This window comes from Meleagris gallopavo, chromosome 1 (genome assembly GCF_000146605.3).
Source record: "Meleagris gallopavo isolate NT-WF06-2002-E0010 breed Aviagen turkey brand Nicholas breeding stock chromosome 1, Turkey_5.1, whole genome shotgun sequence".
Lineage (NCBI taxonomy): Eukaryota > Metazoa > Chordata > Aves > Galliformes > Phasianidae > Meleagris > Meleagris gallopavo.
Genome location: NC_015011.2, coordinates 168,651,739 through 168,665,752, shown reverse-complemented (window position 1 = coordinate 168,665,752; position 14,014 = coordinate 168,651,739). Strand labels below are relative to the sequence as shown.

Sequence of the window (14,014 nt, the reverse complement as noted above, 5' to 3'; positions counted from 1 at the left end):
CTGATGACCTGTCTGAACTGGCAAAGCTACTGCAGGAACTGTTTACTTCTGGTGTCGTTGCTCCAAGAAGATCTATTAGTTACTATGTGCCTCCTTTAAACTTCCGCTGCCTTGAAGCTGAAGGGGCTGAATGAATGAATTTTTCAGTGAAGAAGGTTAGCGTTTAGCAGGAATATGTAGATTTTTCTCCTTTTAGAAAGATGGTGTACTTCACTTCCTAGGAAGTTTTTACCTTGTTTGAAGAGGCAGAGTTGGTCAGAAGGTGGTAGTTTGATCCGTTCTCAAATAGGAACCTGATTTCTGTAAGTCCTCGTGTTTGTTCCTCTATCTAGCCAGACACAAGAGGAAAAAAGACATTTCAGTTCCTAAAATTAGCTGGATGAATCCAAGCCAATTTTGCAATCAAAACAGAAGTCAAGCATTGGCTGTAACTTGAATTATGTATCTTTGAGGCTGCATTGGTGTGTTGTCATCTTTGCCAAGTTTTGTATTAGATGTACTTCATGAAACAAATGCTAATTTATATTGCAAGTGAAATGGCTTAAAAAAAGGAAAAAAGTGCCTGAATTCAGAATTTCCTGGCTGAAGTTAATGTAGACTTTTTTCTTAACCACTTTTAAAATCAAATGCAATCTGCATTATGAAAGTGTCTAAGCGAAGAAAGATGGTATTTACGTAGGATTAAGTTTTATGTTTTGGGTATATCAGTCAAGGTTGGGTGATAATGAAGAATTTATATATGATACTGCCTCATCAATTATTAAATGTTGGAAGGTTTTAAGTAGGAGACCTGAGAAAGAACAAAGATCATTTTAAGATTAATACAAATATTTATTTCCCTTAAGTCTTTTGGAATTAAACTTAAAAAACTTAAAAAAAAACAAAAAAAAAAAAACAAAAACAAAACAAAAAAACACCTAAAAAAAAAAGCAAAAAAAAAACCCATTGTGCTGAGTGACAATGTCTCAGTGCAGATACCTCTTCAGCAGTTTATCTGTTTACTACTATAGCAGTGTCTTCTGCTGCTCAACTTGACTGTACTTGTAAACAGGATCCCACCAAGATGGGATTTGTTGGTCTCATTCATTTCTCTTTGCCAAAGTACAAAGCAATGCTGATGCACAGGAATTCTTGATTCTTTAGGAAATTAAGTCTAGCAAATGCCAGTCCCATCTCCTTCATGTATTGTCCTTGTTTCTGTTCTATTTGCCACATCTGGTTTCTGTCTTCATTAGTGACTGCCCTTACCATGCTTTTTAACTTCTGTCACATTGCTTATCCATTTAAATTGTGCTGCTTAATCATACTTCAGCAGTTGATACAGAAACAGCAGGGATGTTCATAGACCTGGAAATGTGTTCTTTACTTTGTGCCTCAACATCTGGAAGATGTGGCCAAAGGGAAAGCACCCTTCAGCTGCTGCAGCCAAAGGAAGAACAGAGGCTGTTACCCCTCTGGGTGGAACAGCTGTGAGGGGCTGTGACACATCCACCATCTCAGTAGTTTCCCAAAGTTTTAGCTCCATAATTCTAAACAGAACTTTTAATGTTATCCCACTACCAAATTTTTGGCCTTTCTAACAGAAATGACAGAAGCTGTATTCCTTGTATGATGATACGCTCTGCTAAACATCATATCCTTCCTCCAGAATATGGAACTGACATTCACAATGAATAATAGCAGTCACCTCCTTACTTTTCACAAAAGTATCTTTTCTAAGAAAAAGTCAGCAATCTCTGTAGCTGATTATTAAATTCAATCTGAAGATTGAATCCAGTGTAGTTTCAAGTTTGAAAGGCTTTGTATGGGAAGAACTGGACAGCTTCTGTAATGAATATTACTGTTCCCTACTGAATTAGGGTCCTGTTTTTAGAGAGAACTTCAAAATCTGATGTTGCTTTTTACAGTAACTTCTGGTAGCTGTTGTTTAAAGTAGTAAAATTGGCAGAAGTTTCTGTTGTAGCTAAGTCTGTATAGCATATTCATCTTTTAAGATGTATTCTACTCTTAAGCAAAATGGTTAGTAAATACTAAGGTTTTCTTCACGAATGGGATTCTGTTCCATTTGTTAGCTGCACAGATCTGTTCCTGTTTAGCTACTTCAGGCAGTTTTTATCTTTTCAAACAGGCCAGGAGAGATGAAAATCTTTGAGTAGTTTTATTAAAACAGAAATATTGACCTGCTGGATTCCAACAGGACTTGTTTCTGTTTTAACAAATAATTCTTGATAGGTATTTTTGCATCTTGTATCAAGAAGATGTGCAGTTTGCTATCAACTACTTGATTCCTCAGGAATGAGTGCATGAGTGGTTAGGAGAACCTCTTCTGTAGTGAGCAGAAGCTCTACAAAGATTTCACTCTGGTATTATCCTTAAGATAAAAATGGATAAATTTGAAGCTTTCAAAGATAAATATATTACCCTGAAATTGTTAGGTACTAAAATTTTCCTGTGGATGTTTTAACTACTTGGATAGCTGTATTGCACAGCTATAACGTTTAGTTGTTCAAATTCTTCAGAGGTTACTGAAGAACTGTCTTAAATGCCCTCTAGTAATATATGTAATATTTATCTGTACTACGAATCTTATCTGTGCATATTTTCCCTGTTAGCAAACAGATCTGATCTCCCTGGGGAAAGTTGTGTTGGCTTTGGCTTGCAATTCTTTATCAGGAATTCAGAGAGAGAATTTGCAGAAAGCAATGGAACTGGTGACAATCAACTATTCCTCTGATCTGAAGAATCTGATCTTGTAAGTTTGCTACCACATTTCTTTGCTGTTGTTTTTGTTTGTTTTCCTGTAAAATATTATTGGAAGTGATGATAACTTTTAAACGTACAGATGAAAATGTCAAAATAACACTTTCAGATGCAAATAAGAGTACAGTTTACTCTCATTAATTGATAATGTTTAATAACGTGCTGTCTATGCAAACGTTCAAAGTTAATTTATATGTATATTTTTATGATATAACTAATAAAAATCAATATCCTGTTAAAACTCCTAATAAAATTGTATTAATGTTTAAGCAACTATACAAAGCAAGTTTCCCTCCCAAAAAACAACACAACAAAACAAACACAAAACAAAAACAACATAAAAACAAACACCCAAGCCTTTTAAGTCTAATCTTCCATACTGGGATTGATTGCTTCTTATTTACCATAGCAGTATCCTTGTCTTGTATCGTAGTTATGGAAAGAGTTAAGGGATAGGCATGTTGATTTTTTGACCAAAGACTTTAGTGCTAGTTTTTCTCAGTTGTATATTATCTTGTGGTGTTCTTTAGTACAGCCAACATTTCTACTCTTACAGCCTAAGAAGTAAAAGTAGGTTTCTCTGTCCCTTCTTTCATTTGAAAAGCGATTGCGTCATAATCTGAATCTTTGCATCTTCCCTTATTGTTGGAGTGGAATGAGCTAGGAAGTCCCATGAAAGCCCTCCCCTAGCTGATATATATAACTGACTGGAAGTAGGCAAGTAAATTAGCACAAATGTTTTCTCTGTTAATATCTTTTAAAAAAAAAACAAAAAAACAAAAGCTGTCAACTCATAAATTAAAGAAACGTTGGGGTCAAGTAAAATCATAATAGGATGAACTTTTTGGCACTTGCAGTTTGTGTAAGTAATCTTTTTGGGGGGTGGGGATATTTTGGCAGGTATTTGCTGACTGACCAAAACAGGCTTCGCAGTGTAAATGATATCATGCCTATGATTGGTGCGCGATTCTATACTCAATTGGATGCTGCTCAAATGAGAAATGATGTTATTGAGGAAGACCTTGCAAAGGTAAATGATTAAGTAATCTGAACAGGAAGACCTATAGAATGTATTCCTACAGCTGTACCTTCAGAGGGAATGTTTTGTAGTTTCAGGTTTCTTATTTGTTTACTTTGTTTAGTAACCCAAGTAAGCTGCCTACCAACCTTGAGAACTCTGTTCAAAGTACTGAAAGTCCAAAAGCTCCAAGAACTACTAGTTTTAGAATGTGCTTGGCTGGGCTTTTAATTAGCTGGCATCCTCATGTCCAACCAGCAGTCCTGAGAAAATATTTTCTATATTGAATGATTGACAAGTAGTATTCTGAGTAAATAATGCCATGTCACCTCACACTAGATCATGTAGCTTATATTCAAGATCAAACAAATGTTTCTTTATATTTTTGAGTAGATTGAGATTTCAGTGCCACTTACCTTGTGCATTTTTTTCTTTCCGAATCGGTGCTAGATTATGGAGATAAAGGTCCTGATAGTCATCTTCAGTTTCCCTAAAACGTTCACATTTTGCTGTGTGAGTCTGGCTGATCTATCAAGTTCAGTCAAGGTATCAGGTGCTAGCTACAAAGGAAATATGTATTTTGTCCTGTGCAAGCATGTACTTGCTCAGCAGGAAAGGGTTTGAGCCTCATCTTATCTGCTCTTCAGAAGCCACTGATCACAGAATTTTCAAACAAGACTGAAGTACATTATAAAGGCTTTTATATGACTGAGGATTTGAGTAGGGTAGGATATTGAGTTTCTATGTATTAAATCAAGACTTGTAACTCGTTTCCCCTGCATGCAATCACTGAGCATGTTTAAATAGGCAACAAATGGTATTCTGTTTTTCTACCATTGGTGTGTTGGATAACCAACTGTTTTCCCCTTCTTTATGAAAGATAATAAAATCTTTCATGGCTAAGAGCAGCAGAAGATGCCTACTCTGGATGCAGAGCTCTACATGATGGGTGTTCACTCTTCTTATTGCAGTCAACTACAACTTCTGCTCTAGATGTTTAAGATTGCTTCTTGTCAAGGTGGCCCAGTGTGCCTACTCAAATTTGGAATAGGTGGACTTTTTCCCAGAATAAAAATGGGAGGTTGTCCTATAATCATTATGAAGCAATCTGCATTGTCAGTCAGGTTTTTTAATAGCAGTTGCTTTTCACTGGCAGGTGAGAAGAGCCGCTGCAAATCCAAACTGTTGCATAGCTGCTCGTTCATCAGTAGCTGTTTATCTAGCAGTGATAAATAGCAATGTCATCATAGCTACAGTATCACTTAAGTCTAGCCTGATATCCTCTCTTTGTTATTGCTCCAAAGCAGATGCTTAGGGGAGAATGCTAGGACAATAGTAGCATGTATGTTATTTTTCTGCATGTTCTCCTAGCATGCAGTCATCCACAGCTTAGGGGCTTATGATGTAGGAAGCAGTTTGTGTGTAGATAACAATGTCGGTGTTCTCTTGAAGCCATGGATATTGTTGCTCACATTTCACACAGTAGTGACCCTGTTACTCTGTCCTTTTCCTTCCTCACCTTAATATTCCCATTATCTACGTGTCACAACATTCAAGCATGCAAAACTTCTGTTCTCAAGTCCTTTAATCCACTCTAGGAGAATTCCCTGCCTTACGTGCTACCAAGCCTGCAGAGAGGTCACCTGGAGGCTTAGAGCCAGTGTTGTTGCTCAACTCTCTGTTGCCACTGACAGGGAATCTACGAGGCTGTAGCACTCACACAGATGTGGTTTTGGCTTTTGTGTTTTTGGCACGTGCTAAAAAATTATTTTGAGGTTGTATAGACCTCTGCTAGCTGGAGAAGGTAAGTCTTTACTGTTGATCTCCAAATGCAGCTTTAATTGAAGTACAAGCTGTTCTGCTGTGCGTTTTTTAGACTGGTAATAAAAATCTTGCTACCCCATAGGTTGAGGTCAAGCTGTTATCACCTTGACCTACTTTATTTACCCAGCTGTGCGCAGTAATCTACTCCAGACTGAATTAATTTGAAATCAATATGATCATGCATGGAGTGAGATGCAGCTTAGCATGAATAATATTTGAGAGCTGGGCCACTGGAGAATATGAATAATGCCAGGAGAGAGTATTTCTTTTTTTTTCATGTCAGCTTTGAGCAGCTTTGCTTAAACAGAAGATTAATCCACGGTATAAATGCAAGCTAGCTTAAGATATAACACTTTTTATTGTAACGTAAATGGTAATGAAGGATGTCTGAAATCAATTTTTCAATTAATTACGTGTATTTTAAGCATCCTAAAATGCTAATGTTCTGTCTTTTGTGTGTTTGTTCTGATTGCTTTGCCTCTGTCATTACTCAGAGTACTTATATTTCTAGATTTTTTGGAAGAACTTGTTTCAAAAGTTTTGGACTATACTGCAATTCCAATTTCAGTATGGTGTTATTGCTATGCACTATTTACTAATGATCTACAAAACGTTTTTCAAAAGCACATGTAGTAGATAATGTTTCTTCTCCGTATGCTTGAAATCAGCAATTTATACTATTTATTTCTACAGTCTAGCTATGCATGTGTATATGTATACAAACGCCAGAGGTACATTATATTCTTGTTTAACATAACTGTATATTAATTTATTTTTGAATGTAGGCTGGCAAGGGAGGTTAGACTAGTTTCCACGTAGTGGTAGGTTGCTTGATCCAGTTCTTGTTAGGGCAGCAAGTTGTCACTGGTTATTAAATCTCCACACTTAAATGTGAAGTGTGAAGATTAGAATTGGGCTACCAATACGCAATATAATGTATTGGATCTAGATCTCTTTCTGAAAAAATTATACCATCTTCTTAGAATGAATCAATTATTGTAGTTCATAGTGCTTCATTAGCATTACTATGGTATATCTTTGGTAAATAAGTGTCTTAATTTTATGTTTCAGAAACTTGAATAATCTTTCTTGTTTTCTAGGAGGTGCAAAATGGAAGGTTGTTTAGGCTTCTAGCAAAATTGGGAACAATCAATGAGAGGCCAGAGTAAGAAATTCTTGTTTTTGTGGTGTAGAGCATGCAAAACCCAGTTTCCAATGCAAAATTTCTTCCCTTGTAAATTGAAGCTGAATGTTTTCCCCTGTATTTGCCTCTGAAGGGATTAGTCGTTAACTCTTGAAACAGTAAGATAAGCAACTTTGACAAAAATATTAAATAAACAAAACGACTACACATAGATATGCCAAAGTTGCTTCCGGTTGGATTCTCTTACTTCCTTGTGAGCAACGATAGTTTTTGAGGAAAAGCTCTCTTGAACTGCAGATAATTATGTAGATATCTGTTTTAAGCCTGTTAATTATCAGCTTGTTTTTCTTATGAGGTACTGCATAAAAATTAAGCGTTCCTGTTTGGTTTTCCATTGACTGTTGTTTTCTGCGTAATTGAATAGACCTGGCTGTGGAAGAGTTGTGTTTGCAAAGCTATTTTCTAATGTTTATGTGGTAAACTTGTTAAAGAAGGCCACTGTTTTCCTCTGTTGCTTTTCCATGGGCCTTTCACACTCATTAACTTCAGATACGTTAGCTGAGAAACTTTGAATGTGTCATCTTCTGATAGTGTGGCAAGAGATACTAATTTAATTGCAGATCTTAACAGGAAGCTCAGCAGAGCAGCAGGGTGACTTGGTCAGATAGCACAGTGTATATATGAGTTTTGCTTTGTCTTAACTTTCTGAAGTTAATATGAGCCTTTGTTTTACACCAGGTTTCAGAAAGACCCAACGTGGTCAGAAACTGGAGACAGGTATTTACTAAAGCTCTTTCGAGATCACCTTTTCCATCAGGTGACAGAAGCGGGTACTCCTTGGATTGACCTCAGTCACATTATCTCATGTCTTAACAAGGTACACTGTATTTGGGTTAGCTTTTAAAAACTGCATGGGTTAAGTTTCTTTAGAATAACATTCCAATTCAAGGCAAGTTGTCATTGGCAGGTTAATTCTGCTGATTTAACTGATGGTTATTTTTTCACCTATTTTGGTTGAAAACAATGTATTCTTGAAGCTAATACTCAAACATTTGTAGATATTGTAAATAAACTTAGTAGTACATTAATGTTAATACTCGGGATTCAGTAATGCAGCATGAGATTCATATTAACCTTTTCATCCTAGAACGCATTGAATATTGTGGATAAGCAATGCTGGTCCCTTTATGCTACTCTGGTCTTTTCAATACAGCATAAAGGATCCGTAAAACCCCTTTTATAGGGAGAGGTTTCTGTTGATACAGTTATCACATAAAATGGTCATAAAACAACAGGGTCCATTCCTAAACTGTGCTGACCAGAGGGAAAGAGAGGAGGTTATATCAGGAGGGGAACTACAATAGAAGTTTAAGCAAAATCCAGCACTGACCTAGACAGTGAGGAAAATTTCTGTAACATACTGTGTTAAGCCCATTTCTGGTAAAACCCATAGTCTTGCAGTCTTCTAAGAGCTGCACCACTAGCAAAACTTTAGCTGAATGCTTTCACGGTTAATAGTGGGAGATGTAAGATAGACTACAAGATCTTAAGTGATTGTAGAGCTGCTTGTTTTGCTCCATAAAGTACAAACTGATTATTTTTTTTTTTTGGTCATATCAGCTTTCAACTTTTCTTACGTTGTTTTATTAAATTTCAGTAACATACAGGAGAATAAGTTACTACTTTTCTTTGTAGCCTCCTGATCATTCCACTCCTTACAGAGAGAGTGGCAATGCGGACACTGACAATATATAGTTTGTGGCTAGTATTTTCTTTTCTAGGATTAGGTAACCAACTTTCTTTTCCATGAATGTTTGTACGTACTCAGATCCATTGGCACAAAACAGCTGACTATTTACAGTGAAAACTCTTTCTAAATTGTCACAGCTTTTTATCTGCTGTTAGACCACTGCTGTGCGTATTTTTAACCATTTTTATCTCTCTGATTGGTGTCTGTAATCGCTTTAAAAGGGCAGTAAAAGGATTGACGAGGCTAAATCAAAAGCATGTTGCTATTCAAATAGTGAAATGTCATCGTGATTTGAAAGTGGTAACCAGTATAGCCCTGTAACAAGTGGAGAGCAATTTGTAAGTAGGAGACTATGTCAAACAGTGCCTTATTCTATAAATGTTCATGGCTTATCTTTTTTAAACAGAGGCTCTTCTCTTCTGTGGTTGTGGATTCAACACACAAAAAAATATAAGGCTTTGTAGAACTTTGCTTCAGAAACGTACTCTACAAAGCATTTCTGAAATCATAGTGTTCACTAGTAGAAGTGGTTATTTGTGCTTTCCTGCTATGCCCAAAAGCATTCTTTTGGAATGAAACTCACTCCAGTGTTTAAAAAGATTTTTTTTTTTCCAGTATGGTGTTTTTAAGATCTTTTTTGTTAAGACACTGATTTATGTATCCAAAGGAAAAGAAAGTTATATAATGTTTCTAGTCAGCTGTGTGGCTTTCTTAGTAGAGATCTTCTGTATGCTGGACTTGTGAAGATATTTTGCTGATTTTGTGAGAGGCAATGTGAACAGTAGACACATTCTCACACAGCCCGAACATGATAACATTTTGTAGCGGGTGTTGGAAGGAATTGTAGTTTTATCCTACTCTACAGGAATTAAAAGCTAATTGGCTTTCTTTTTGACCTTCTAAGCTATTGAAAAAGCAGAAGCTTTACATTTGGGAGGTTACAGCTCTTAAGGTTATGATCAGAATGTTATTTTAGAAGATAAATGCAAGTGGTTTCTAATTTGCTGCGTTGCTTCAGACAGCAGCCAAAATCTCAGTGCCAAATGTAATTGTCTTTCTGCCAGTCAGTACAACATTACATTTATTTAATCCTGCTGGGGCTGTATTTCCAAAGATCATCTCAACGATATCATACCCGACTTGCCTCTGCCTCACCTTCCGTACAGGAGCTGGAAAGGTTTTAGTATCAGAATTTGTAAATATTGACGTATTAAGCCACAAAGCTTTTCATTACAAGAGTCAGTTCTCCATTGCTGGAGGTGTCTTGCAAAGTGAGATCATAAGAAAGTGTTAGAAGAGATTATCAGCACATGAACTACCATGTTTGTCTGTGTGATATATCTCTAATGTAAGTAGTGTAACACACGTGCATCCCAAATTGCTACTTTTCTGCTCTGTTCCTGAAACTTCCTAGTGAAAGGAATCCAGCAGCCTCCTTAAGGGAGATTGTGCCATTTGTGGAGCTTCATGTATTCTAAATAGATTTCATTACAAAAGTGTTTCTGCATCTATTACAGGCAATTGTCATCAAATATTGGTGACAGGAGTTGCATGGAGATTGCTTGGAAGATCATGCAACTCGGTTCTGGTATTATTACTTTAATATTGTATTTGAGAAGTCAGAACAAAACATGAAAACAAATGTGGAACAAATTTTAATCTTTAAGCCTGAATTATCCTTTCATTTATGGACTGTAAGTAGGTAATATTTTTCTTAGAATAAGGGAAGAAGTGTACTCTACAGAAGGCTTGAACTAGTTTGTGTCCACTATGGAGAAAAAAAAAAAAAGATTTTGGTTTCTACAATTATTAACAGTACTTGGGGTTGATCCATCCATTACTTCATTTTTAAAATGGGCTAGAGGTAATTTACCTACCCTGCTAGGAGGCATGTGTGGATCTGACGTGCAAATATAGTGGATGATGTGCAAGTGTTATGTCAAATGTTCTGTTCATCAGGAGTTATCTGAAAATTATACTAGATATTCTGTACAAGGGGAAGTAGTATTTGCAGGATTACTTGATTTATGGACAGGGAAGAAAACAATGGTGACCTAGTCCACAGGTGTGGGATGTCCGTCATGTTAAGACCAAAAGGTCTTGATTTCTTGGCAAGTACGTTGTTTTCGTGGAGCTCAGATGTGTTGACAAAGAAAGGAAGGATTTGAGTTGCACCAAAATAATGTACTTGTGAAGAAATTGATTGCTTTTGTTATTGGAGAAATGTTTTGCCATTTATTTCACGCTTCTTTTATTTTATCTTTTGCATTCTTGTTACAGTTAGATGCTGGTGTGCCAGAAAAAATAAGCCTCATTTCCAGAGATGAGAAGAGTGTACTTGTGGTAACTTACAGCGATTTAAAACGCTGCTTTGAAAATACTTTTCAAGAACTGATTGCAGCCGCAAATGGTCAGTTGTAGTATTTGCTGAAAGCATGCAGGACATTGCTGAGGAACTTAACCAATAGCAAATTGCACTACAGCTGAATTGTTGTTGTCATCTCATTTCACATTTGGGAAACAAACAGGAGATGAGCAAAGCTGCTTGCACTTCAGTCAGGTACACTGTTACTTGAAGGGAAGAATGTTTCACTTATCCTAGAGCTAAGGCTGCCATTGGAGGCTTTATCTGTGAAGAATTTATTTTAGATTAAGGAACACATCAGGTGCATGATGTTCCTGCTTTTATTTTTTCCACTTGTATATGCACTAATTTTAATTTTTTTAAGACTTTTCTGATCTCTGAAGTTTTGCCACATTGTATACTTAAGGGAAACTCTTTGCAAGGACGTTTCTGGGATACATTTTTGTCACTGAGGATAAAGTAAAATTTATTCATTTTTGATATTATTTGCACCCAGAATAGCATAAAGGACCAGGTAAATAATTTAATAGAAATTGTGTTCTATTAATTACCATTTAGTTCGTAACCTCTGTAAAAGTGTGTTGTATGCAAGCTCTGTATGCCACCCACTGTTAGCTCGGGAAAAAAAGAAGATGAAACTTTTAAAATCGATCAGCTCGAAGTATCACTGAATTGACCAAAAGCAAAAAAGGAAAGAAAGTTCCCTATTATTTGAATTAAACTCTGTCTAAGCGAAGTGACGAAAATAGCATCATGGGAAACATCTATAATTTAAGGAGCATATCGAATTTGCTCTAAACACAACCATCGCCTTTTAAAAAATGTTTGTATGTTTTCCTGCTAGTCAGAAGCATTTACATTTATGCAATTTTTAATAGATTTTTTTTAAAGAAATTGTGTTAAAATGCCTGAAGTTTCAGGAGTGTATTACTTTAGGTTATTTACAGTATAATTTTTGTATAAAGTTCTGTTCTTTGAACCACAGCTTTATTATGGTACGCTACACTGGATACAGATACAAAGACACTGTTAAAAGAAGATTAACTAAACACAGCAGTTGTCTGGCATCAAGAGCTTTTCAAGTTTTACAGCCCGAATCTGGAGGGATAATGATCTGCTGTGCCTTTGCAGTCACTGCTTAGCCCAAAGTAATATTACTTCTGATAATACTCAATACATGAATATTCCTGAAGTAATTCAGTCTCAAAAGTCTGGAATTTTCCTCCTCAATTACCTTTCTAATATTTGGACGTGCAGTTGTCTCCAAACTTGGGTATTCATGGGATTTCTAGTTAAACACCTACACTTTGATACTGAAGACTGCCAAATACGTAGGAATTTTCTTTCTTAAAGCAGTAGTGAAGACTGTATCTATCCTTTCCCAGCACTGAATGTTTTAATAGCACTGGGTGCTCACCATGGAGAAAATGTGGAAACTCAAAAGGTCAGGACAGACTCTAAGCACTTGCAACTGATGTTACTGGCATCAATTTTAATAATTCTCAATATTTGTAGTTTTCAGAGAAGTTTTTAATATTTCTCTGTCCACTTTTATAAGCTTTAAAATGATTCTCCGCCTTGAGACTTGCATCAAGGAAAGCAACTCTCGTCACATCGAAAGCTTTGAAGACTAGGGACATGCTTTACACACAAAATGTGGTTGAATCCACATAAGGTAGCATCAGTTGTTGAGTTTAAAGATCGATTATTGTTGCATTTGATCAAATGAATTTTAAAAGGAACATAATGTTTAATATTCAAACGATAACAGTTGCCAGAATGTTCTTTTTAATGTAAAAGGAACAGGAACTTTGAAAAGTGAACATTAAAAAAAAAAAAAACAGTCTTTTATCATTAGCTCATGTATTTGAGGAAGAGCAGCTGTCTTTTATATGTTTTTTGACAAATCATATTGTAATTCTTTTGTACAAAAAAGAAGTACTTGTATTCTAGAAGAAATATGAAATGCTTAATTTATAAGCGGGCTGAGGTTTTTTCCAGTATTGTTTTCTTTGAAAATGAAAGGGGATCATCTGTTCAGTTGTGGGGCTTGGGAACCTTTGAAAATTTAATTTGTGGACCAATATTTTGTGGGAAGTGTAAGGCAGGGGTAAAATAGGGCTTCAATTCTCATCCTTTTTAGACCAGCAAACCACCCTCTGCAAGACATGTCTAAATTGCAAACCTGTGTGTATTTGCATAATGTCAGTTTGCTTCAGCCCCTGTTAACCACAGGACTTGGTTTAAAAACAAAAAGGTAGACAGCTAATAAGTTTTCGTACATAAATAATGTCAGCCAGAAAAATTTGGTGTCAGGTAATACATAACGTGATAATTAAAAAAAAAAGTTGAGCTTTGTTTTTTTTTTTTCCTATTTATTTCATTTGGTTTGTCTTTGGGAATGATTTAAACAGTCTGAAGTTTAGCTTGGGTGTTTTTTGGGGGAGAGCCCTTCTACCCCATTTTAATTCCATTTAGAAGGTTGTCCTAAAGTTCTAGTTCAGAACGTTCATAGGAAGAATTATATGTCTGTATTTATAAAGAAGAGCCACCAGGATGTGTCCTTCTAGATGGGAAATTTAATTCTAACCTTTCTATTCTTACAGCTAAAAGCACAGATGGGGCAACCTTTGAAATCATGTGATGTTGGTCATTTTAATTTTTGTACTGGTTTTAAATTCTGTTGCTGTATTTACTATATTGTAAATATTTTGTTGAGGGTATCTATATATTTTTTGATTTGCCCTTGTTTCAGTAATTCAGGTGTCAACTGCTTCCCCTAAAAAGCACCAGTATGTTAAGTTCTGATGTCATGATCCCAATATGTGTTACTCATCTTTAATCCTGTTTTCATTCTTCATGTGTACAGCAGTATTTTTAATAAAGAATACCAGAAACAACGTGGCCTTTTTTTGACAACGTGAAGTATTGAATTTGGATATGCAACTTTTCAGCTCTTATGCTGGAATATTATTCTGTTCTTCTGTGTTTTGTTTCCAGTGCCAAGTTCAAACAGCTGTGATTCACAAATAGTTTTTAGTACTTGCTGCTTGGAGTACATGAGTTATCCTAAAACATATAGATGCTGATTACCCAAGTCAGCTTCATTTAACAGAATTTCTTTTCTATACTGTTAATATGCAATGGTGAGAT

At 35.9% G+C, this 14,014-nt stretch overlaps 1 protein-coding gene across 3 annotated transcripts in view; it reads left to right on the top strand.

The window, feature by feature from the left end:
- Nucleotides 1-13,761, top strand: part of PAN3 (poly(A) specific ribonuclease subunit PAN3) — a 42,046-nt gene extending 28,285 nt beyond the window's left edge. For all 3 annotated transcript variants that reach the window (XM_010728922.3, XM_010728921.3, XM_019612187.2), the window contains 5 exons: nt 2,613-2,752; nt 3,661-3,790; nt 6,703-6,767; nt 7,485-7,623; nt 10,777-13,761. In XM_010728922.3, coding sequence (XP_010727224.1) covers nt 2,613-2,752; nt 3,661-3,790; nt 6,703-6,767; nt 7,485-7,623; nt 10,777-10,917 — 615 coding nt within the window. In that variant the 3' untranslated portion in view covers nt 10,918-13,761. The remainder of the gene's footprint in view (nt 1-2,612; nt 2,753-3,660; nt 3,791-6,702; nt 6,768-7,484; nt 7,624-10,776) is intronic.
- The last annotated feature ends 253 nt before the right edge of the window (nt 13,762-14,014 follow it).